This window comes from Budorcas taxicolor, chromosome 21 (assembly GCF_023091745.1).
Source record: "Budorcas taxicolor isolate Tak-1 chromosome 21, Takin1.1, whole genome shotgun sequence".
Lineage (NCBI taxonomy): Eukaryota > Metazoa > Chordata > Mammalia > Artiodactyla > Bovidae > Budorcas > Budorcas taxicolor.
In genome coordinates, this window is record NC_068930.1 from 51840033 (window position 1) to 51865748 (window position 25716).

Here is a 25716-nt window from a genome sequence, read left to right on the forward strand (position 1 = left end):
TTTAAGTAATTGTCATTCTTAAAAAGAAATGGAATAATATTGACTGATGTATTTGTTTTGGTGGGCGAGTGGAGACCAGAAATGTCTGAGGTCACTGAATTCTCTTAAAACCTAAACCAGACACCAAAATTTTCTCAGGATTCCTGTATTTTGCAACTGTTAGAGTCAGTAAATTTTTCTATGTGTCAGGTCCTGATCTCCTTTATGAAATGTAATCACTGGGTATATATGGCAGGGCCTCCTTAAGCTGAAACTGCTTTGCAATTCCAAATAACCAACTTTCATCATCCCACCAGAATCTCTATTGTCTTTTAATAAAAGTAGAATTAAGTCAACAGTAAAATTCTGATAACTCAGCATCCCAATTCCATGTATTTTAACAGTTTTACTAAATTTAACAATAAGGAATGTTTAGTGATCGGTTATATTTATTTCAAGAAAAATATTTTTGCTTTTCAAGTTGAGCTATAACATGCTTATGACTTCAGCAGCATGGTTTGTAAATAATGAGATTCACTATTGATGTTTCATAGTAGAGAAAGTAAAAATTCTCCCATTTGGAAAAATTTTAAAAAGGAATAAATGTGTAAACTTTAGGGCTTTGATCTTTGAACTCGTGGGGTTGCAGACTTTTGAAGTGTGCCTTTGTATATCTCTGGTTCTCACTCTTGTGGTTGCTAGGAGACAACATTCCTTAGGCTGAATATCCTACTTGTTGCCCAATTGGGTCACTGAGAGTATTATGGTAGAGTTAATTTTTAGATCTCTTTGAGAAAGCCACCTTAAGATTAAAAAAAAAAAAAAAGTCACAGAAGGAGAGCCTGATGGCTCAGAGTTACATATTCTATCCACTTTTTACTTCAGCACATTTATTCCACTCTTCTTATATTTGCATAAAATATTTCTGAATCTTCGACTCTGCAGGCCACATTCTTTAGTTTGGGGAGGTATTTATGATTTATTTGTACAACCCAGTAGGGCACATCTGGTCACGTATATGATTCATTTGGAAAGCGCGGTGGGCCTTGGTGTCTGTGGCCTAGCCTGCCAGCTCAGCACCTGGTCCTTAGTTAATAGACACCATAATGAGAGTCACACACCTTCCTTCGGTGATCACGTTATTTTAGATTTATAGAGAGACTTTTTATTTTAGAAAAACTAATATAGTTTTGTGTTTGTGTGATTGATGTTTTAACAGTTTATGTGCCAGTGATTGTGTACCCTGATATAACAGACACTCTGCCACGTTTTTCCATTTTTAAACTGTCGTGTGATTATTTAACAGCAGCCCTGATCTACAGGACATTGTGTGACATACCCATCTTCAGAAAAATGAAGTTGCTAGGTCTATGTTATTTCCTACTGGTGTAAGGGGCTGGGGGTGGTGTCTCTAGCTTTGGCTCCATCACCTCCTCTGGACTTGATTTTTAGATATTATCAGCTTTGAAGAGGTTGCTAGGTGCCTTTCAAGGTCCCTCCCCAGGTTTAAGGTTTAATGATTGTTTACTTAGTCTGAATAGACTAGATGTTTGTTAAACATTAGTGCTGATAACTAGATGTGTGTCGAAAAATAACTTCAATTCATTGCCTCATTTTTTCTTTTAAAATTGGTTTGATGATTTAAAGGGTGAAATTATGTTTTGTAAACTACATATTGGCATATGTACTCACAAAGGATTTTAAATTTCCCTCTGGGTAAGAGGGAAGCAATGTGTATGATACAATTTGGATGTAAGCATACTAGAAACATTTCAGTGATTTGTGGGAAGAATATGAGAGAACTGGGTTGCCCTGGAAATTTCCATTTACATGGTCACTGTAGGTATGCATCATAAATAAGTAGCTCACTACCCAGAGACAGAAATGAAAGTGAAGAGTTCAAGTGTTAGTTGCTCAAACGTGTCTGACTCTTTGCAACCCCATGTACTGTGGCCCACCAGGCTCCTCTGTCCATGGGGAGTCTCCAGGCAAGAATACTGGAGTTGGTTGCCTTGCCCTCCTTCAGGGGATCTTCCGGACCCAGAAACTGAATGCGGGTCTTCTGCCTTGAAGGCAGATTCTTTACCGTCTGAGCCACCAGGGAAGCAGTGGCTGTTAAAAACCTATCAGCTAAATGCATTTTATATAGAAATGCAAATTACTACTGTGTAGTTATTCTTGATAAAGAGTTCATTATCTAGACTGGAGTTATTTCTGTAATACAGTGAGAAAGTGGCTACAAGCATTGTAACCTTGTATTCAGTGAACTTTTACTTCTCAAATAGTGCCAGTTATCAGGAAAGAGGAGGAGAGTTTCACTCTAAACTGCTTGAGGGAGGGGAGCCATGTTTTCTTTGTGAGAATCCACAGAGTGAACCCAGAAGATACCAGCTGTCTCATATCCAGGAGTGTTAACTGTCTCCTGTTTGTAATGTCAACCTCTCCCAGTGCTTTCCTGTTGACTCTTTTGTCATCTTCTGGCACAACACTTGGTGCACACTTTTGGACTCTGCTAAGTCACTTCAGTCGTGTCCGACTCTGGCATGGGGCAATCATCAGCACCTCTATTATTTTTCATGGCATGCACAAGCATTCAAAAAAATTGAATCACATTATGGGAAACTGGATTGCTTTTCAGTTTCAAAGTGAATTCTTTCAAACCTTCTGAACACATCAAGGAGAAAGTCTCAGCGAAGAGTTAGTCTTTAGCATCTTCCCCACACTTCATGATAGATGGTACAGCTCTTAGGTTTAGTTTTCTGCAAACTGTATTATCCAGCTCCAATATTTATTTATGTTTATGGTTGCCTTCTGTTTATGCATGAGATATTGATTTTGTACTTGTGGTATTGAAGTTATTTTTAAAAATAGATTTACTTAAGTAAAAAAGTGACTTAAAGAGAAGTACTCAATAAATGATAGGTATAGTTGGGACACAGGGCAACTGTCATGAAGGAAGGGCTGAGGTTTGAGAAACTGTATTTTAAGAGATAATGCTGAGTGATATCTAAGAGATGATAGTTTCTAGAACAGTTACCCTGGGTTCCATGTATTTTTATAAAGGAAACGTTAGAAAAGCAAGTGATGCATCTTGTTAAAGTTTGAAACCTTTTTGAGAAGTAATGAAAAGAATGGAAAGAGGAAAATAATCTTTATTGGGTGAGGGTCTCTCTGCTAAGGGTTTTTCACATGCTGTCATTTGGTCCTTCTAGCAGTTTTGAAAAATTAGTATTAATTTATATGTTCAGGCTTAGTTTTGAATTCCAAGCCTTTCTTCTGACTGCGCTGTTGAGAGGTCACCACACCAGCTCTTGTGTGCCAGCTACAAGTATGTTAAAGGTGAAGAATGTGGGTAGGGATGACTTGTGGGAAAGCATGGATTTTGGAGTCTGACTCACCTGGGTTTGAACCCCACATATTTGCTCTGTGCAATCTTAGCATGCTATCTACTATGTTATTTAATATGTGCAAACTTTTCTGAGTCGTGATATTCTTTTAATCTATAAAATATAAAAAATTATAACAAGCTTACAGAAGTGTTGGAAGAATTAAGTGAAATAGTATATGTAAAGCACTCAGCACAGTACCTGGTGAGTAAGTAGTTACTCAGTGTTAGCTCCTTTATTCTATTAAAAAATTCTATGGCACCCCACTCCAGTACTCTTGCCTGGAAAATCTCATGGACGGAGGAGCCTGGAAGGCTGCAGTCCATGGGATCGCTGAGGGTTGGACATGACTGAGCAACTTCACTTTCACTTTTCACTTTCATGCCTTGGAGAAGGAAATGGCAACCCACTCCAGTGTTCTTGCCTGGAGAATCCCAGGAACGGGGGAGCCTGGTGGGCTGCCGTCTATGGGGTTGCACAGAGTTGGACACGACTGAAGTGACTTAGCACTAGCAGCAAACTCTCCATATTAATTGAAATTAAAAATAGTTATTAGATTTGCATGTGAAATGGCAAAGTGACTTTATATACCCATGGATAAATGTTTGATTACTTCAACAACCCTCACCTAACCCACAGGAAGTTAGAAAGACAGAGTTATCATTTAGTCACATATATTCACAAGTTAATAATAAAATGCATTTCACCTCCTTTTCTCCCCTCCTCTTTTGGTGTCTAAAATGAAATGAGCTGCCTTTACAGAAGTACTGAAGTAAAAATTCCTGTGTGACAAAAAATTGAGCTCCTTTCATTATAAAGGACATATTATATAACAATGAATTTATTTTAATCTGATTTAAATGGTATATTTTATTAATAATAGTATGTTTTTCTATGCTGTCCACAGATAACTGTTATAAATGTGTTCAAGAATGCCATTCAGATTTTTATAATTCTGAAAAAAGAACTCTAGAATATCATCTCAATGTATTCTGCTATAAAGAAGGCTCTTACTTCCCCTCTTTCCTTCTACCAATATCTTCAAAGAACCCCATCAGACTGCCTTAGGTTATATGGCAATAGTTCTTAGTGGTGGTGGTAGTTTAGTCGCTAAGTCATGTCAGACTCTTGAGACCCCATGGACTCTTGAGACCCCCTGCCAGGCTCCTCTGTCCATGGGATTCTCCAGGCAAGAATACTGGAGTGGGTTGCCATTTTCTTCTCCATGGCAATAGTTCTTATGATAATTCATATGTTAATAAAAATTAAAGTTTTTTTTAAGGGTTAATGCATTCCTGTATGTAAAGATTATATATAGGAAAGCACTTAGATAATTCACCAGAAAGCATTAATATTTTCATTTCTTTTCAGGAATAAAGAATTTGAAGAAGCTGTCAACTTCTTCACCTGGGCTGTTAAAATTGATCCACGTTTTCTGGATGCTTACATTGGACGGGGAAATTCTTACATGGAATATGGACATGATGAGGCCACCAAGCAAGCACAGAAGGACTTTCTGAAAGCACTGCATTTTAATCCAGCCTATACAAAAGCCAGAATTTGTTTAGGCTATAATTTGCAGGTAATATCATATGACAACAGTTTGGACCACGAAAGCACCTTTTGGACAAGAAAGAGGTTATATTTGACCTTTCATTGGTGCTGGGTATATACAATGCTTCTTTCACTGTGAACATTTTACCTTTATCTTCTTATTAGTATTCACAGTGTCAGTGGGAAGCAGGGGTTTGATGAGTTACAGGGAGGCTGCCTGGGAAGCATTCCCAGGAACCTGGTGTGATAGTGAGATGAGGAGCTTGTGAACTTGAGTTGCCTTATTGCCTGCACCTCTTTCTACCTCACCCCGTTATACATACCACTCTTACAGACAGCTGTTAAGACTTTCCCAGTGAGTTTCACATATAAAAAGCTGGTTAAAATTTATTTCACTAGTTATGCCTAAGCTCCATAGGTTTTATCCTGTTAAATTAGTGAAAAGCTAAAGGGAATAGACAATGTAATGACATGACCTATGCGATGGACCAGACGAGCACTATATAGGGACTTCTGAATTCAGGTCATCTTCCAAATGGCAGTGAATTAGAACACACTGGAAGCCAAGAGAATAGACATGTGTCCTTCCAGATAGTTGGAAGAGTGTTGTTCTTTGTTATCAAGCATGTCTCTGAGTCATTTCTGGGACACTGACCTGACCCATACGCTCACTGAGCTACGTGCACTACAAAATATGGAGTGATATTCTTGGAAGAAAGTGCTAGATGACTTATATTTTCCATGAAAAGGAAAGGAGTAATCTTTTTGTGCCTTTTATTATTAAAAAAATTAAATAATGGGCAAAAGTATGTTTAAATTATTGTAATTTACAGAAATTCCTATTAACAATGTCTTTTATTTTTTTAATATAAATTTATTTATTTTAATTGGAGGCTAATTACTTTACAATATTGTATTGGTTTTGCCATACATTAACATGAATCCGCCATGGGTGTACATGTGTTCCCCACCCTGAACCCCCCTCCCACCTCCCTCCCCGTACCATCCCTCTGGGTCATCCCAGTGCACCAGCCCCGAGCATCCTGTATCATGCATCGAACCTGGACTGGCGATTCATTTCACATATGATATACATGTTTCAATGCCATTCTCCCAAATCATCCCACCCTTGCCCTCTCCCACAGAGTCCAAAAGACTGTTCTATACATTTGTGTCTCTTTTGCTGTCTTGCATACAGGGTTATCATTACCATCTTTCTAAATTCCATATATATGCATTAGTATACTGTATTGGTGTTTTCCTTTCTGGCTTACTTCACTCTGTATAATAGGCTCCAGTTTCATCCACCTCATTAGAACTGATTCAAATGTATTCTTTTTAATGGCTAAGTAATACTCATTGTGTATATGTACCACAGCTTTCTTATCCATTCGTCTGCTGATGGACATCTACAATGTCTTTTAAAGTTGAGGTGTTTTTTTTTTTTTTTTTCATTTAAAAAATAAATAAATTTGGCTGATCTAAGACTAGGAGGTGGCTATGGCTTGGTTATAGTGAGGTATGCCTAAGAACTGATTAGTAAGGGAAATAAGATTGCCTTCTGAGAGTTAAACATGAAATTAGCCATTGTTTGATCACAGTAGAAACTTGCAAAGTCAATTTAGAGACAGGGTGACTCCCAAACAGCTAAAACTGACTGCAATCAAAAGAAATGTGTTAATGTCATTGTTCATTGCATTTGCTGGGCATCTAGTATAGGACAGGGACTGATCTAGGCCTAGGGCTAGAGCGGTGAAAAGACACTGGGTTCTTCTTGTAGAGTTTACTACCTATTGAAGGGATAAGCATCAAGCTGGCACATGAATAATTACTTAATTATACTCAGGATAAGTACAAAAAAAAAAGGATGAGTTTTAGTACAGTTTATATGAAGGAATCACATCATCATGATTATCTGGGTCATGAAGATCTTCTCTGTACAGTTCTTCCATGTATTCTTGCCACCTCTTCTTAATATCTTCTGCTTCTGTTAGGTCTAGACCATTTCTGTCCTTTATTGAGCCCATCTTTGCATGAAATGTTCCCTTGGTATCTCTAATTTTCTTGAAGAGATCTCTAGTCTTTCCCATTCTGTTCTTTTCCTCGATTTGTTTGCACTGATCGCTGAAGAAGGCTTTCTTATCTCTTCTTGCTATTCTTTGGAACTCTGCATTCAGATGCTTATATCTTTCCTTTTCTCCTTTGCCCCTTGCCTCTCTCCTTTTCACAGCTATTTGTAAGGCCTCCCCGGACAGCCATTTTGCTTTTTTGTATTTCTTTTCCATGGGGATGGTCTTGATCCCTGTCTGCTGTACAGTGTCATGAACCTCATTCCATAGTTCATCAGGCACTCTATCTATCAGATCTAGGCCCTTAAATCTATTTCTCACTTCCACTGTATAATCATAAGGGATTTGATTTAGGTTATACCTGAATGGTCTAGCGGTCTTCCCTACTTTCTTCAATTTAAGTCTGAATTTGGTAATAAGGAGTTCATGATCTGAGCCACAGTCAGCTCCTGGTGTTGTTTTTGTTGACTGTATACAGCTTCTCCATCTTTGGCTGCAAATAATATAATCAATCTGATTTCGGTGTTGACCATCTGGTGATGTCCATGTGTAGAGTCTTCTCTCGTGTTGTTGGAAGAGGGTGTTTGCTATGACCAGTGTGTTTTCTTGGCAAAACTCCATTAGTCTTTGCCCTGCTTCATTCCGCATTCCAAGGGCAAATTTGCCTGTTACTCCAGGTGTTTCTTGACTTCCTACTTTTGCATTCCAGTCCCCTATAATGAAAAGGACATCTTTTTTGGGTGTTAGTTCTACAAGGTCTTGTAGGTCTTCATAAAACCGTTCAACTTCAGCTTCTTCAGCATTACTGGTTGGGGCATAGACTTGGATAACTGTGATATTGAATGGTTTGCCTTGGAGACGAACAGAGATCATTCTGTCATTTTTTAGATTGCATCCAAGTACTGCATTTTGGACTCTTTTGTTGACCATGATGGCTATTCCATTTCTTCTGAGAGATTCCTGCCCACAGTAGTAGATATAATGGTCATCTGAGTTAAATTCACCCATTCCAGTCCATTTCAGTTCGCTGATTCCTAGAATGTCAACGTTCACCCTTGCCATCTCTTGTTTAACCACTTCCAATTTGCCTTGATTCATGGACCTGACATTCCAGGTTCCTATGCAATATTGCTCTTTGTGAAGAGTTGACTCATTGGAAAAGACTCTGATGCTGGGAGGGATTGGGGGCAGTAGGAGAAAGGGACAACTGAGGATGAGATGGCTGGATGGCATCACGGACTCGATGGACATGAGTCTGAGTGAACTCTGGGAGATGGTGATGAACAGGGAGGCCTGGCGTGCTGCGATTCATGGGGTTGCAAAGAGTCGGACACAACTGAGCGACTGAACTGAACTGAACTGAACTGAACATATGAAGGAAACCTAGCTTGGTTTGAGGGGATGAGGAAAGACTTTTCGAGAAATTAACATTTAAATCGAGGTATGAAAAACTAGTAATTAGAAGTAGGAGTTGGGGCTTAGAACACCGTGTTCCACAGAGAGGGACCAGCTCATTTGGTGAGAAAGAGACAGAAGGCTTAAGGGAGGCAGAATGTTATGGACAAGGCGAGAGTAATGTGGGATAAGACTGCAGAACTGCATAATGACCGGAGGTGAAGGTCATTTTAACTGGTCTAGGTCAGTTAAATATGTGAATATCACTCACCAGAGCACTGACATCAGATCTGTATTTTATGAAGATCTCACTGGGTGTATGTCAACCTGAAGGAACTCGTCAGTATGAGGAAGAATTGAATCAGGAAAGGAAGGATGGAAAAATGAAAGCTAGAAAAACCCATCAAATCCTGTTTAGGGCCACGAGTGACCATTTTTTAGATAAATATGAAACAGATTCCCCTTCTACGCACTTAGCACTAGAGACGTGAAGTGAGCAGAACAGATGTTGTCAGGACCAGACAAGTTCAATTCCTTGTTTATCAAATGAACTTGTGATGGTGACATTGATTTTCACATAATTTACTGTGAGGGAGAAGTTTACTGGTTAAAGACAGTGTCTAGTTAACTCTAAGTTCTATTTTGTATTAGTTTTATTCAAGAGTCAATTGGTTTATGTGAGAGTCAGCTTCTGAGACTGGCAAGTTGAGTTTTTGAGCCCACAGGAATAAAGACAGGCCCTGGGCTGTGCTGAATTTATCAACTCACTGCCTTTCTGTGATGATTTATTTAGTTGCCAACTGGTCTTCTCTAGGAAATACTCTGACATCTTTCTGCTAACAGTGTCCCTCTCCTAACTTTCTCTCTTGTTTTCCAGTTGGTATTAAGGTTGGTATAAATACCTGCTTGGTTGATTTGTATGCATTTTTCATGGAATGTGTATAGTGATCCTAAAATGCCAGACGCTGGTGCAATTTAACAGTTAGGTTTTATACCATTATGGGCTTCCCTTGTGGCTCAGCTGGTAAAGAATCCACCTGCAATGCTGGAGACTTGGGTTCGATACTGGGTTTGGAAGATCCCCTGGAGAAGGGAAAGGCTACCCACTCCAGTATTCTGGCCTGGAGAATTCCATGGGCTGTACAATTTATACACTTTCACTTTATACCATTAGTTTATTTAATTATTGAGCACATATTTATTTTGTTATGTATAATATGTATAACTAGAGTTTCAATGCCAAGCAAATAAACGATTCCTGCCTGTGTGTGCAGTGAAAGTGAAAGTTGCTCAGTCGTGTCCATCTCTTTGCTATCCCATGGACTATGCAGTCCATGGAATTCTCTAGGCCAGAATACTGGAGTGGGTAGCCATTCCCTTCTCCAGGGGATCTTCCCAAACCAGGGGTCAAATCCAACTCTCCCACTTTGCAGGTGGATTCTTTACCAGCTGAGCCACAAGGGAAGCCCAAGAATACTAGAGTGGGTAGCCTATCCCTTCTTCAGCAGATCTTCCCAACTCAGGAATCGAACCGGGGTCCCCTGCATTGCAGGTGGATCCTTTACCAACTGAGCTTGCAGAACTCAATGTAAATTTGGTAGTGATTGTCAGAAGCATTGGTGTTTCCCATGGTGGTCAAGATTTTATGTTGTTGAAAACCCGTCTAAGACATGGTTCTGATTATCAGATTTATTTCAACTAATTAAAATTTCAGCATAAATACTCAGGGGAATCAGTCATTTGAATGTACTCACAGTACAGCCTACTTCCTTGTTTAAAATATCTTAGATTTAGCACAGTATAAATATACCCTTACTAAAAGACTTTATTTAAGTTAGAATCATAAACATTTGTCATGATATGGGCAATTTCCTACTTGGTGTAAATGGAAAATTATTTTAGGCCCAAGGAAAATTCCAGAAAGCTTGGAACCACTTTACCATTGCTATGGAAGTTGATCCAAAGAGCTACCTAGCCTATGAAGGAAGAGCTGTGGTCTGTCTTCAGATGGGTGATAATTTTGCTGCATTTCAGGATATAAATGCTGCCATAAAGGTAAAAATCTATTTATATTATATTTATCATTAGTGTAAATTAATGTCATCAGTGAATAAGATGAAGTAAGAAGTCCTCTGTTGCCTTTTAAAAGTGACTTGTAGAAAAAATAATATTTGTATTGTTTCCCCCAGGAGTTTCACAGAATAAAGAGTTATTATAGCTTGCCAGTTTTATAACCTAAATGTATTTAAAATTTTGAAAATACATTTCTCTTAGTTGATTCCTCTTAGTACATGCAAATTTATAGCTTCATGATACATCAATATTATTTTATAATTAAAAAAATAAAATAATCTTCTGGCTTTGAAGGAACTAAAGAAAGAATAATGTAAATCCCCAGCTTTTTCTGTAGTGAAATGGCAAATAAATTCAAAGACAGAAAATCTTCCTTTTGTCTTCTCAATTTTGGATTCTTTTTTTTTTTTTTTTTTTTTGTATATTTGGGTAGATATTGTAATCTTTGAGATCAGATAAAGGAAAGACCTGAAAGGTAATTGCTATACTGCATAGGACAAATAAACATGGTAACTTTTTAATTTCTCCTCCAGCTTAACAGAGCTAAACAGACAAACTTTTCCTCATGCATCTATTCTTAAGCCCCATTCTTTGCAAAGGAACTGAATAAAGCACTAAGATTATTTGTTTTATTGCAACCAAATCAACAAAATGTTGGCATTGAACCAACTTCATGCCAAGTCCTTTCTCAAAATGTTTGCTCTCGTGGAGTTTTACCTGCCCTATAAAATCACTAGCTTCCCACAAAGAGATTTCATAATGTCCATTTTTGCAGACATGAAATCGGAGATAAATACTATTCCCAGACGCTAACTGCTCTTACTATTATATTGCAGATCAATGGTACAGCAGAATTCTTAACAAATCGTGGTGTGATTCATGAGTTTATGGGTCAACAACAGAACGCAATGAGAGACTATCAAGAAGCAATTTCTTTAAACCCCACCTACTCGCTGGCTTACTTTAATGCAGGAAATATCTACTTTCATCACAGGCAATTTTCCCAGGTAATGTGAGTTTTTCTTCTTGTTTTCTTTTTGACAGTAAGTGCTTTCTTCATTACATATAGTTTCAAAATGCAATCTTTATGTCTCAGGCATTCATTAGCTCTTTAGGAGATTTTCTCTTTCATAAGAATGCCTATAATTATGTATTAAATGTTTACACCTCTGTGCATTTATTCTTTTCATTATTATCAGCCACTCAACACTTGTCCAGTAAACATTGTTTTGGACTTCTCCAGGTGCCTGCAGTCTCCTTGCTGTCCATTGTTGCCAGCTTCCCACCTGGAATTCTCTGCTTTTTGTCCCCATTTAGCAAAATCTCAGACTTTCTTTCAGACTATCTTTCATGATCTAATTGTCTAGCTCATCGAAATTTCTACCTTAAGTTTCAGTCACATGAGCACTTGACTGGGGGTGAGGAGATGTGTATGTTACTTCTGGTTTTTATGGCAACAATCTTTTTTTCAGCATCAGTTCATAACGTCTGAAATGAAAATGTTGGGTTAGTAGATGATATTTTTATATTTTGAATTTATTATGTTTGAATTGTAATGCATTACATGAATCAAACTATTTGTTGTGTTTTTATATGTTTACTCTTTTGTTCTTTATCTTCAATTTTATTATATTCTTTGTCTAAGTTTTTGAGTCAGAGCTTTATTTATTCTCTCTTTCACTTATATTGTGGTAAGTTGTTAAGGGTTATGCCTTTCTCCCAAGTAATGTTTTCAGCAGTATCCCCTGAATTTTGGTCTTTAGTGTTTTTATTTTTGTTTTCCCAAAATGTTGCACTTGAAATTTTAGCCAAATTTCCCCTTTGATTAAAGGATAAATTGATGGAGCACTTAAAATGTTCAGGAGGGAGGATTTTTATATTTTCAAATATTGAAATTTATTGGGTTTTAATGTGGTCTAATACATGATAACTTTTTTTCTTTAATATTCCAGGGGCCTTCCCAAAAAGAGTTTCTATCATTAGCATATAGTGTTGAAATGTATAAGATCTACCTTATTAATTATATTTTAAATTAATCTTTATTCATACTGTTTTGTTCATTTGGTTTATCTTGTACAGAGAAAGGTTTATTCAAGTATCCTATAATTAGTGTGATCCTATGTAGGTTTCTTTATATCTCTTTCATTCTTGTTTAGTGGTTGAGTTGTGCCCAACTCTTTGTGACCCCATGCACTATGGCCCTCCAGGCTCCTTTGTCCATGGAATTTCTCAGGCAAGAATATTGGAGTGGGTTGCCGTTTCCTTCTCCAGTTATATCTGTTTAATCCCCACCTTATGAAATACAGTATTTCATGTATAGATATTAATACATATTATATATGCATTGTGAATTGTAATCTTCAGCGTTACAAATGCTCTTCTTTGTTTCTCTTTGGAATAAATTCTCCTTTATCTGATATGAAGATCCTGCCCTCTGATTTCATTTGATTGGCTTCTGCTTGGTATTCCTTTGTCCTTCCTTTTATTTTCAATGTTTAAAATTCTTTGTTTTAGTTTTGTCTCTTTCCTACAGTGTAGAGTTGGATTTTGTTTTAGATGACAAAATTTGAAAATATTTATCTTTTAATAAATATCCCATTTATATTTTGGCATAGTCAGTATATTTGGTATTAGTTCTGTTATTTTATGTTTACGTGTATTTAGATTTTTATTCTGTGGTTTGTTTTATTTAAAAATTTAGAATTTTTCCTAATATTTAGGAAGGTTTACAGTTTTGCTTTGTTGTTGTCACTGAGTTGTGTCCGACTCTTTGCAACCCCAGGAACTGCAGCGTACCAGGCTCCTCTGTCCTTCACTATCTCCTGGAGTTTGCTCAAATTCATGTCCATTGAGTGGTGATGCTATTTAAATATCTCATCTTCGGCCACCCCTTCTCCTTTTGTCTTTATCCTTTCCCAGCGTCAGAGTCTTTTCCAATGAATAGTCTCTTCACATCAGGTGACCAAAGTTTCGGAGCTTCTTCAGCTTCAGCATCAGTCCTTCCAATGCATATTCAGTGTTGATTTCCTTGAGGATTGACTGGTTTGATCTCCTTGCAGTTTTGCTTTAGTGATCACCTTTATGAAAATACGTTTGTGCCCTCGCTTCCTTATTTCTTTAGTTTCTCTGCTGTGCTGTGCTGTGTGCTGTGCTCAGTCGTTCAGTTGTGTCCGACTCTTTGTGACCCCATGGACCATAGCCTGCCAGGCCCCTCTGTCCATGGGGATTCTCCAGGCAGGAATACTGGAGTGGGTTGCCATGCTCTCCTCCAGGAGATCCTCCCAAGCCAGGGATCAAACCCAGGTTTCCCACATTGCAGGCAGATTTTGTATGGTCTGAGCCACCAGGAAAGTAAAATGACCCTTTAATATCTTTCCCTCTTACTTCTCCCTCTCACACATTAGTCACTTTTAGTTAATAGTTTTCTCTTTTTAAAAATGTTTATATTTAATATCCTTAAATATGCTTGAGTTTTTTTTATGTCAACTTGTCACGTTAACTTGCTTTCCATTCTCTCTGTATTTTCCCATTTTGTTGTCCTTCATTATTCCTATGCTGTGCAAAGATTTAATGTTTGCATACTATTTTGTTATGCTTATTTTTGTTTTAGTCTTAGTTCTTCAGTTAAATATATTTAATTCTCCTCACCAGGCTTTTTGCCAAAGTTTTCCTTCTAACCAATCATTTTTTGGTGCTCTGAAATTAGTCTTCTAGTAGAGTCCTGGGGACTTCCCTGAGTCAGTAATGGTAAATAATCCACCTGCCAATGCAGGAGAGCCGGGTTCAATCCCTGTGACAGAAAGATCCCCTGGAGAAGGAAATGGCAACCCACCCCTGTACTCTTGCCTGGAAAATCGCATGGACAATGGGCTACAGTCCATGGTGTCACAAACAGCTGGACAGGACTTAGTGATTGAACAACAACCACAACAGATAGAGTCTTGAGAAAGGGTTCATATTCCTTGAATTGTTTCACGTTCACAGCTGTTAGCCCGCAGCCTTTATGTCTTCAGACAGCATGTCTGGATTTAGTATCCTTCACTCACTCTTTCTTTCCTTGAATGTCTGTGTCTTTCACTATTTTTTGGTGTTATATATATTGGTACCCAAAATCTGATGCAAACCTGATTTTTGTTGTGGATGACTTCTTTTTGTCAGAATCACAAAATCAGTTTTTTTTGTTTTTATAAATGAAAAGTTTTACTCAAGTATTTGTTAGAATTGACCTTTTGGGGTAAAATTTGTAAGTACAGAGCATTTTCAATATTTAGATTCTGGAAAATTTGTTGAATTAAGTGTAAGAATTTTTCTGTTTCACTATTTTGATTTTCTTCAATGTCAACAAATACCAATGATTATAAATGGGATGTATTTTGACTTCTATATGCCAGTTATTTTTCTTCAAGCGGTTTTTTAATCTCTTAATTTCTGTTTCATTTTCTGCTGCATTTCTCTCCTAAATCTTTGGGCTTTCCTGATGGCTCAGACAGTAAAGAATCTGCCTGCAACCTGGGAGACTTAGGTTCTATCCCTGGGTTGGGAAGATCCCCTGGAGGAGGGCATGGCAACCCACTCCAGTATTCTTGCCTGGAGAATTCCATGGACAGAGGAGCCTGGTGGGTTACAGTTCATGGAGTCGCAAAGAGTCGGACACAACTGATTGACTAACACTTTCTAAATCTTTACTGTGTTTTCTATTTGTTATTCCCTTGTGGACCTTATAATTCAGGTTTCTTTAAAATTCTTTTCTATGCCATTTCCATGCCATTTCTTCCTGGCCACCTCTTTTTAAAGATAGATTATTTAATTATTTAATTTAAAAAAATTAAATGCGATTTCTTACCAATTTTTTTTAGTTCATTTTATAATGTTACAACTTTTATCTACAGTGTAGTAATACTTTTTGCTGGTCACTTTTATTTTATTTCTAAAAATCTGTTAATTTTTTATCTTTGGTTTTTACAATGAAGGCAGGCAAATTACTTTTCTGTTACTTATATTTGAATGAGATAATTTTTTTCCCCCCTGGACTGAAAGCAGAGATTCCTGTGGAAAACAGGGTGATGTTCCATGGTAACTTTCTGAGTTGAGCTACCTCTGATGCTTTTGCAAAGGACTTTCCAGTCTGTTCTGTTTAGTGTAGCCTGGTTTGGGAAGACTTTTATCACAAGCTCTGTGTATCTTAGAACTTCTCACAGTCCTTGCTTCTAAGATAACATACTCATCTTAAAAAGTTGTTTTTATTGCTTGCATTTTCTGAGATCTATAACCTCTGTATTCTCCTCTTCCACCCGATATTGTCACCATACCCCAAGTGATCTTCAGGACACCTTTATCTACTGAGAGGCTACAGTCCTTTGCGTTTTGCTGGAAGAGTTGAGCAAGTACTTCGTGATTCCACTTAACTCTTCATTCTTTCAATCTCCTACCTGCCATCTGCTAGGAATTGACGAAGACCCTGAGGATACAGAGCTAAACGAGACAAGGAAGACTTCTTTTATGATGTAGTTTACATTTTATTGGAGGAAGAAATAGAAAATAATATAATATTAGTAGTGTGATAAACATCTAATACCATCTCATGTAAGCAGTACTATATCAGTATTAGCATGTGTGTGGGACTATAGGAGGTTACCTGGGTGGATAATGTAGGTGGAGAGAAGGGGTTTAAGGAGCAAGCTCTGGGGCAACATCAGTGTTTAGAAGTGAGGCAGAGAGGAGAAGCCAGAGTGTAGACTGAGAAGGGAGAATCCAGCCAGGATGATGGGAAGAAAAGCAGGAGAGCATATATCACCTCAAGAACAAAGTGCTTGAAGAAATGTGTCCTGTGTCAAATGCTGCTGAGAAGTCCAGGTGAGAGAGGATGGAGAGAATCCTTGATGACTTTGGTAAGAACATCATTGGAGTAGCAATGGCACCAGAGCCTTAAGTGGAAAGGGTTTTGGAGAAAATGTGAGGGGAAGAATTAGACAGTTCAACTAGTTCCAGAAATTCTCCTGTGAAGAGAAGTAGTGAAATGGGGGTGATGGCTGGAGTGGAGTAAGGTGTTGCTACTTTTAATTTTTTAAAATATGAGGGATATTGATTCATGCTCCTATGTTAAAGGATCTGGTGGAAAAGGAGAAATTGTTGGTATAGGAGAGAGTGATAGAGATAATCAGGATCAAAATCTTTGAGGATTTGGAGGGGCTAAAGTTTGGAAGTTCCAGGGGTGGCCTTTGAAGAGAGCAGGTCACACTATCCATTATGTTGTGAAGGCACGGACAGAGTATAGAAGAGAGTACCGCTGCTGTAGATGGATAGATTTTTTTTAAAGTTGCTTTTTATTTATTTATTTTTTGATTGCACTGGATTTTTGTTGCTTTGTGCAGACTTTCTCTGGTTGTGGTGTTCAGTTCAGTCGCTCAGTCATGTCTGATTGTTTCTGACCCCATGGACTGCAGCACGCCAGGCCTCCCTGTCTATCACCAACTCCCAGAGTTTACTCAAACTCATGTCCATCGAGTCGGTGATACCATCCAACCATCTCATCCTCTGTCATCCCCTTCTCCTCCTGCCTTCAATCTTTCCCAGCATCAGGGTCTTTTCCAATGAGTCAGTTCTTCACATTAAGTGGCCAAAGTATTGGAGTTTCAGCTTCAGCATCAGTCCTTCCAATGACTATTCAGGACTGATCTCCTTTAGGATGGACTGGTTGGATCTCCTTGCAGTCCAAGGGACTCTAAAGAGTCTTCTCCAACACCACAGTTCAAAAGTACCAGTTCTTCGGCGCTCAGCTAGTTGCAGTGAGTGGGGGCAGATCCTCATTGTGGTTCGCAGGCTTCTCACTGGGGTGGCTTCTCTTGTTGTGGAGCATGGGCTCTAGGCGTGGGGGCTTCAGTAGCTGTGGTATGTGGGCTTCACAGTTGTGGCTCACTGGCCCTAGAGCACAGGCTCAGGGGTTGTAGCACATAAGTTTAGGTTCTCCTTGGCATGTGGAATCTTCCCAGAACAGTGATGGAACCCGTGTCCACTGTCTTGGCAGGTGGATTCTTATCCACTGCACCACCAGGGAAGTCTGATAGGTAGATTTTGATAGTAGGCATTTCTATTTATTGGTTATAGTTTTTCCATGAGATATGAGTATCATTTACCAGTTAAGAGTGAGGATGGATAGGTAAAAAGGGGGACATGTGGCTAGGAGTTTTGAAGAGGAAAGAGAACATGTGAAATAATTATTCTAGAGAGTGGTAGTGTGAACATTCCAGGGAAGTATAGTAGGACTACCAGACAACTTTAAGTTCTCATTTGAAGTTTGTGGTTAAATCTAAAGTGAGAGCTTGACTCTATACTGCTTTGTATATAATTCTTTCTATACAATTTCAGTATGGCTTTGTGTCACTCCATAGCCATTTCTCTGAGTTAGTCTCTTATCTCCTCATTCCAGGTAAGCTCTTTAATGCCAGGAATCACACTCTTGTCTCTTCCCCTATATTTCCTTACTCAGGAAGCACATCCATACCCACGGCTTATGCTGCATGTCAGCCTCTACCTTTCTTCTGAGCTCCTAACCCATACTTATCAGTTGCTGAAACTGGATGCTTTATAAGTGCATTAGAGTCAAAACGGAATTAACCTCTGTATCTTCTACACCCCGTCCAGCTCTTCTTCCTAGAAACCCTGTCTCAATTCACGATGTCATTCTTTAGAGTCACCTGAGTAGAAATATTGCATCAATCATTTTTCTTCCTCGGCTTCATCTAATCAGTCATCTGATTCTGTCAGTTTTGCTTCTTAGTTTTTTCTCACACATGCCATTTCTATTCTGTCTCTACTGCAATTGCGTTAGTTTCATTCTTTCCCAAGTTAAATCAGTTAGCTTGCTGACCCCTATGATGAGGCTGGTTGACCTCAGAGGTGAAGTTAGATGCTGGGACCGAGAATTATCAAAGATATTATTGTGTAAGGCATGAATGAGATTGTCATAGCTCAGACCTCAGATAGCTGGGAGTCTAATGTCTTCCGAGGCTGACGGTCAGGGTAAGTTACCTTAAACTTTGTCAAGCTCAGACTACTCTCCAGCTGAGTTTTGGCAATGTGTCTGTGTGCTAGAGAGTCAGTTAATGAGATTATGACATACACAATGCCCAGGGCAATTTTCTGTTTCCATAACTGCTTATGGTCCATGTGAGAAGGAAACTCTCACATTTTAAGCTTATTTGTCCCGAATAAGTCTATGGATATCATGTATAAGACTGTTTGGTTAGATCTGAAGTGTAGTTTGAATTTTGATCATACTTAAAAAGTATGGCTCTTTTTCCTCAAACTAGGGGCACATCAGCTGGGCAAATATTTGATATAAAATATATTCTGTCCTCTGTCTTGATAGACTGGATACCTGGGCTTTATAGTGCGTGCTCCCTTCAGAGACAAACAGACTTTGAGAGTGGTTTATTCAGCTATTTTTGTATGCTCTGTGGTTTTTTTGTGGAGAAAATTCTTCTATTTGTTGTACACCCTCCTCCCTGCTTTATTTCTGACTATGGATGGAAGATTTAGGGCCAGGAGGAAGGGTCTTTCAATAAACCAAATAATCTCTAGAGGGTTAAGACATGTATGTGTTCTGGCTTCTTTTGTGATTAGTTAGTAGCTTCATGGTTTTAAACCACATTTGGATGCATCATGAATTATAGGTGACTTTTCAATAATAACTGAGTCAGCCTTCTAATTAATTGCAGGTACAAGGGAACTTACAGTTATGGTTCTGAACTAATTTTAGTTTTGGGGATTGAAATTCTAGAGACACAATTTGAATCAGAAAGCATCTAGAAGCTAGGGGTAAACAAGTTGTAGCTTCCCAGGTGGCACTAGTCGTAAAGAACCCTACTGACAGTGTAGGAGGCAGAAGAGATGTAGGTTCAGTCCCTGAATCAGGAAGATCTCTGGGAAGGAAATACTACAGCCCTCTCCAGTATTTTTGCCTGGAGAATCCCATGAACAGGAGCCTAGCAGGTTACAGTCCATGGGGCCACAAAGGGTTGGACAAGACTGAAGTGACTTCAGTCAATCCAAAAGGAAATCAGTCCTGAATAGTCATTGGAAGGACTGATGCTGAAGCTCCAATACTTTGGCCACCTGATGTGAAGAGCTGACTCATTGGAAAAGACCCTGATGCTGGGAAAGATTGAAGGCAGGAGGAGAAGGGGACGATAGAGGATGAGATGGTTGGATGACATCACCAACTCGATGGACATGAGTTTGAGCAAGCTCTGGGAGTTGGTAATGGACAGGGAAGCCTCGCGTGCTGCAGTCCATGAGGTCGCAAAGAGGCGGACATGACTGATTGACTTATCATGTCAATCAGTGGAAATTAGACCAGTTGTTAAATCAAGGCCATCCATTGTGGTAGGCATCTTTGTCCTCTAACTACTCCATGGGTGATAATACTCCTGTTCTTCTAGTAACCTCATTAAATATATAGGCTTTCATTTCCTAAGTAGTATATATTTAAAGCTGCAATAGAAAGTTATATTGTTCACAGTTAGCCATACTACAGTGTTTTACTAAGTTCATTTATTTTAGCTGGGGCAGGTGTTGGCTCCTACCTGATTGAAGTCATCCTTTTGTGATTTTGAATTGTATAGTTTTTATTGAGGACTTATTGGTTAGTTAAAATGAAACTTAAATTACTTTTTGAAGGAAGTCTTGGCCCTGCTTTGAGTCATTCCCTTGCCTCATTTGTAATGACTGTGAGTCCAGCCTCCTGTTCAGGAGTGAATTCTTTAAGCTTTTCACAGAGGAATGTCAATTCTGCTGCCTTTTTAAGGGATCCTTAAATGGCACTTAGCACAGAACAGCTCCCATTCTGGGATGAGATGGATTACACAGTCTTGATCTAATTGCTTATCAAAAGTCACAAACAGTCAAATTCATGGTGTATTGCCTGAGGGCTATGATCTCTCCATTTGCAGATACTAGCAAAAAAAAAAAAAAAGATGTATCAGTATAATTGAGTCTTTATTATATTCTACATATTGTTCTCAGTACTTTACCTGTTAGCTTGCTTAGCTGTCATAGCAGCACTGAAAGGAGAGTTCGATTTTTTGCTTTCATGAGTCAAAGAGTGTCTTAGGTACTCACCTGAGGGCATAGAGCTAATATGTGGTAGCGCCTGGACATCTGGCCCTGAGGTCTGAGCTCCTGGCCACCGTGCTCCCAGTGTTTTACTTCACCCACAGTGGAAGTGAACTGAGAACAAATCCCTGGGAAATATAAAGAAAAACAGTCCAGTGAAGAAGACTGAGAAAATGATCAGAGAGGTAGGAGAAAAACTAGGGAGACTCCCTGTTTCAAGGACAAAGAGAGTTTTAAGGGGGAAGGAGAGACCAAGGGCATCTGTGCCACAGAAATGCTGTGGGAGGAAAGGTCTAGAAAATGTCTGCTGGACTTCACAACACCCTTAGCCTTACCAAAACCTGACCTCATGGAAAGAGGGAGGGAGATAGAAGCCAGACTGTAGTGTGCTAGGGGGAAATTGAGTGCTAAAGGAATTGGATTCAGCAAGCTGTATTGTTAGAAATGACTTTTCCTAATTTAGGGAGGTTTCAAAATTTTTTTGAAACTGTGGTGCACTGGGGGAAAATTGAGTGATAAAGGGATTGGATTCAGCAAGCTGTATTGTTAAAAATGGTTTTTCCAAATTTAGGGAGGTTTCCTTTGAATTCAAATTCAAAGGAGTCAAATTTTTATTCATACTCTAACTAGAAAAGAGATTCCTACCTTGAGTAGTAGCATGTCTAATCAGTATCTCAAACTATTTGTGGTGAAGGAGCAGTTTTTAAGATTTTTTCTGACTTACTTAAGACCCCAACACCGGTCTATGGACCACACTTTGCAGGGTCCTTTCCAGCTTGAGAATTTGTTGTGAAGCATCTGGAGGCTTGGATCTTCTTGAAAAGCTGATTTTTATCTTCTCTCTTCTTTCCTTATAGCTTTTCATAGTATAACTGTGTTTTTAAACCTTTTTGGTATGGTTTAGAACTTTATTTTCAAAGTTCACTTCTCTCTTTAGCCTTTACTCTGCTTTTATATGAAAAGTGTTAAAGTTTTCTAACTTATGTTTTACTTTCCTGTTGTGACCTTTTTTCTTAACTGATAGTGTTGTATAGGGATATGGGATTTGTGTGTGTAGGGGGGGGTGGGGTGGGGGCATAGACAGCAGGTTGAGGTGGTAGGAGAACATTTCACTTCAGCAGAGAGGAGTATTTTATCTCTGGCACTATCTAAAACTGCTGACACAGGATGATAACCCAAAGCAGACCAACTATTGGTTGGTTTTATTCTCATCTTTTACATTCTCTGCAAATACTGTACCTTCTTATCATCTGTATCTGATACGGATGGCCTGAGTTTTATAGTAAATGTGTTTCAAATCGCTGTATAGCTGCCAGTTAAAATATATTCAGATTGTCATTATCTTCACATTTCTATAGGCTAGTGACTACTTCTCAAAGGCTTTAAAGTTTGATCCAGAAAATGAATGTGCTATCATGAATCGAGCTATTGCAAATACAGTATTAAAGCGATATGAAGAAGCAAAAGAAGATTTTGCGTATGTAGCTGAAAGCTGTCCATTGTGGGCTGCAGTATATTTTAACAGAGCATACTTCTACTGTTGTTTAAAGCAATATGAGCTGGCTGAAGAAGACCTAAGTAAAGGTATATTTTTTGGTAATTTTTTTAGTAAGATTACAATGTTTGAATTGTTTTTAGATGACAAAAGAAGACACATATCAGGTCTATTTGCTTAGATAAATTTACATTAGAATTAATGGTTTTATATATCTTATCTGTAATGTAATCAATATAGATTTGTTTATGTAATAACTTACCGCTTTGGTATTTAAAATGTAGAAAATTATTAGGGAAATCATACACAAATATTGCTCGACTTTCGAAAAAGACATTGCACTGTGTTTCCCGAGTTAATTTTCTTATAAAGATTCACATGTAACTAAATAATGTACATATGAGGAAAAATGTTTTCAAATAGGTAATACTAAAGTATTATTTTTATATTATATACTATTATTTACCAATAATAACTTATAGTAATAATAAAGTATTATTATAATTTACTATAAAATTTGTATTTAAAAAATGAGAGTCTTTTTGAGTGCTCACATAAAAGATACCTTGAAAATTTTTTTCTTTTACAGCTTTGTCTTTGCAACCTAATGATGCTCTAATATATAATCTTAGAGCAGAAGTTCGTGGTAAGATAGGTCTGATTGAAGAAGCTATGGCTGACTATAACAAAGCACTTGATCTTCAAGAACGTGCCTCGGTGGTATGACTACATAGACCACAGATTCTGTAGCAATTTACACAGTTGTTCTTCCAGAAATTGAAACCTGTTTGTTGCTTTTAAAAAAGTTTTCACTATCTTCATTATTGTATTCTTTGTGTTAGTCTTTTATATAATCCTTTGATACATTTTAACATCTTCTTTATATATTAATTATAAAACTTTTAGATCATTTTCTGCAGATTTGTAACAACTCAAAAATGAATTTTTTTCACAAGATTAGAATTTAAATGAGAATGTTTCTCAAGGGCCCTAGTAACACAAAATATTTTCTTTAAGTAAAATAGTTCCTTTAAAAATAATACTGCATGATTTTAGAAAAAGGATCATTGACCTTTTCATCACTACCTAGATATTCAACAATATCCAGATTTAAAAAAATAGAGAGCTGATGACTATAAAGAAATTAAAGTCAAGCACATTTCCTTTCTCCTCCTTTGAACAATATCTGCATAGGTCTGAATTCTTCCTAGTATGTATGTTGTTCCAACACATAAACATGTTTCTCTTTTTCATGTAGCCTCCCTCTCAGGATGGCGCCTATGAAGATTTTGAGCATCCACCTCTTTAATGCAAATTTTATAAACATATATAAAAATCTGTATATACTTATAATTGGCTGCTACTGCTGCTAAGTCGCTTAATTGTGTCCGACTCTGTGCGACCCCATAGACGGCAGCCCACCAGGCTCCCCTGACCCTGGGATTCTCCAGGCAAGAACACTGGAGTGGGTTGCCATTTCCTTCTCCAATGCATGAAAGTGAAAAGTGAAAGTGAAGTCGCTAAGTCATGCGCGACTCTTAGCAACCCCATGGACTGCAGCCTACCAGGCTCCTCCATCCATGGGATTTTCCAGGCAAGAGTACGGGAGTGGGATGCCATTGCCTTCTCCTTAAAACAGCTAGAAATTCTTAATAGAATATTTCTTTAGTGAAGCAGAGAACCCTTTTCCTTTACCTCACTGGTAGTAACCAAGTTTCCTGACTTATACACTCCTTTGGATTTGCTCCACTCAGTTTATTTTCCTTCTGTGTCTCATTCTTCCAGTACGTCTCCAGCTCCTCAGAGACTTGTTTTCACTGTGATGAGACTCTATGGCAAAAAAATACCCCCATCTACTCAGTTGCCTTTGTTTTCCATTTGAGGTACCAGAGTTTCATAGTAGAAAGTTGATTTTAAGTCAGAAGCCACTGTGAGGCTGCTTCACACTCTTTTAAGATAGTTTCCTTGGCGTGGTACTAGGTTCACGTGAGGACTGGGCCACGCCTGGTATTTCAGTGGATGACTCAGCCACCTTTAATAAGCCTCTTCACATCCTCTTGTGCTCTCTTGTCTCCAGAACCTTTAGTCCCAGGCCGGCCGCTGATGAGATCAGAACCTCATGCACCCACTGACAGACCCTCATCCACATCTCTCACCTACAGCCCTGGGGCATCTCTGTTAAAAGCTGAGGGGTGGCCTGCTAGCAGTGGCAGTGCTGGGCCACATACCCCGTGGACATGCAGGGGACCCAAGTCCCTGTCAAATGAACTTTCAATGGTGATGAGAGGAAAAAAACTAGTAAATCAGCTCCTTTCCATCTCTTGGTGAAGTGTTCTGAGATACTCATCTATATAGCCTCTTGTACACCTCACCTGGGAGACTAAGCTGGTACCCAGCTTCCAGACATATCCTGCACTGGTGCTTTTGACTTCCCTGGCTTGCTTGCTTTTGTTTCTCCCCCTGCTTTTCTGGGTTTGCACTTCTTGATAAAGTCATTGCCCAGAAACATTGGCCTCTGTCTCTGCTTTCTGAGACAACCCAGGCTGAGACAATTAGTGATTTTTTTTTTTTTTGATTACACACAAATCCTTATAACGTGAGGCAGGAATGATAAAAACCAAGGACCATGTTGGCATAATGGAGCGAATCATATCTAATGTGCCCAAATGCTGCAGGTCCTGGGTCCATATCCCTCAGGGACCCAGAGTTTCTGTCTGTACCGACCTCCAACCTCTTGCACAAACTTACAGTTTTCCACCTGAGGCCTTTCTGTCAGTCCATACCTCGGTTAAGCCACTGGGCCAGGCCAGGTAGAGTGTTCTATGCCTCACAGTCATTATTTTACTTTTTTACCTATGCCTTGTCAGGTAGCAGGTTTCTTTGCATGAGGAAACTGAGGCTCGGAAGGATAAAATTATGTGACCAGCTAGTAAATGGTGGAGCTGAAAGTCAGCCTCTATTCTAGTTTAAAAGTCTCTACTCCTCCTGCTCCTTTTCACCTAGAGAGAAATCAAACTCGCCCAGAAAATAATCTTTATCATAGTGACATTAAAGCTCTCTATCTGCCTAATGATTATTAGTACACAAAAAGGACTTCCAGTCTTAAAGAACACTTTTTTTTTTTTTTTAAGAACACTTCTTTTGTACTGGCATATATGTGTATTTATTTATGTCTATGATAGTAGTAAGTATGATCAGAGTAGTAAGATTATCTTGAACTTTTAATTTGAAATACAGTCAGTGGGCAACATTTTACATTTTGCCTTTGATGGTACAGGCCAGATAAGAAAGGTCAGCATGTGGGCAGCAAGAAAGGGGAAAAATAAAGGAAACCTGTATCTGCTAAAAACCTACTAAGTACCAGAAACTCATCTATGGCTTAAGGACATTTTCATTTCACCATTATAAACGAGGCAAGTCTTATTATTCCCATTTTACAGGAGAAAAAATATGAGGTAGAGACATTAATGGGTTTAGAACACCCTTGGTGTAATGTTGTTATCCAAATGTAGTTTTGTTTTTATTTATGTAATATATTCCTTTAAGGTGACTTGCTAGAATCAATTGAATTTATTTAGCAAGAAGGAATTTATAAGAAAAAAAGCATAATTATGAATGTTTGTCCCTTGTTCTACCCACAGAAATCTTTTTG

The 25716-nt window shown here is 38.4% G+C and overlaps 1 protein-coding gene across 1 annotated transcript in view; it reads left to right on the top strand.

The window, feature by feature from the left end:
* TTC6 (tetratricopeptide repeat domain 6) overlaps nucleotides 1-22790 on the top strand; it is a 200784-nt gene extending 177994 nt beyond the window's left edge. The window contains exons 27-31 of the mRNA XM_052660010.1: nucleotides 4737-4947; nucleotides 10286-10438; nucleotides 11293-11463; nucleotides 21928-22153; nucleotides 22654-22790. Of these exons, the coding sequence (XP_052515970.1) occupies nucleotides 4737-4947; nucleotides 10286-10438; nucleotides 11293-11463; nucleotides 21928-22153; nucleotides 22654-22790 (898 nt within the window). The remainder of the gene's footprint in view (nucleotides 1-4736; nucleotides 4948-10285; nucleotides 10439-11292; nucleotides 11464-21927; nucleotides 22154-22653) is intronic.
* Nucleotides 22791-25716: the final 2926 nt, after the last annotated feature.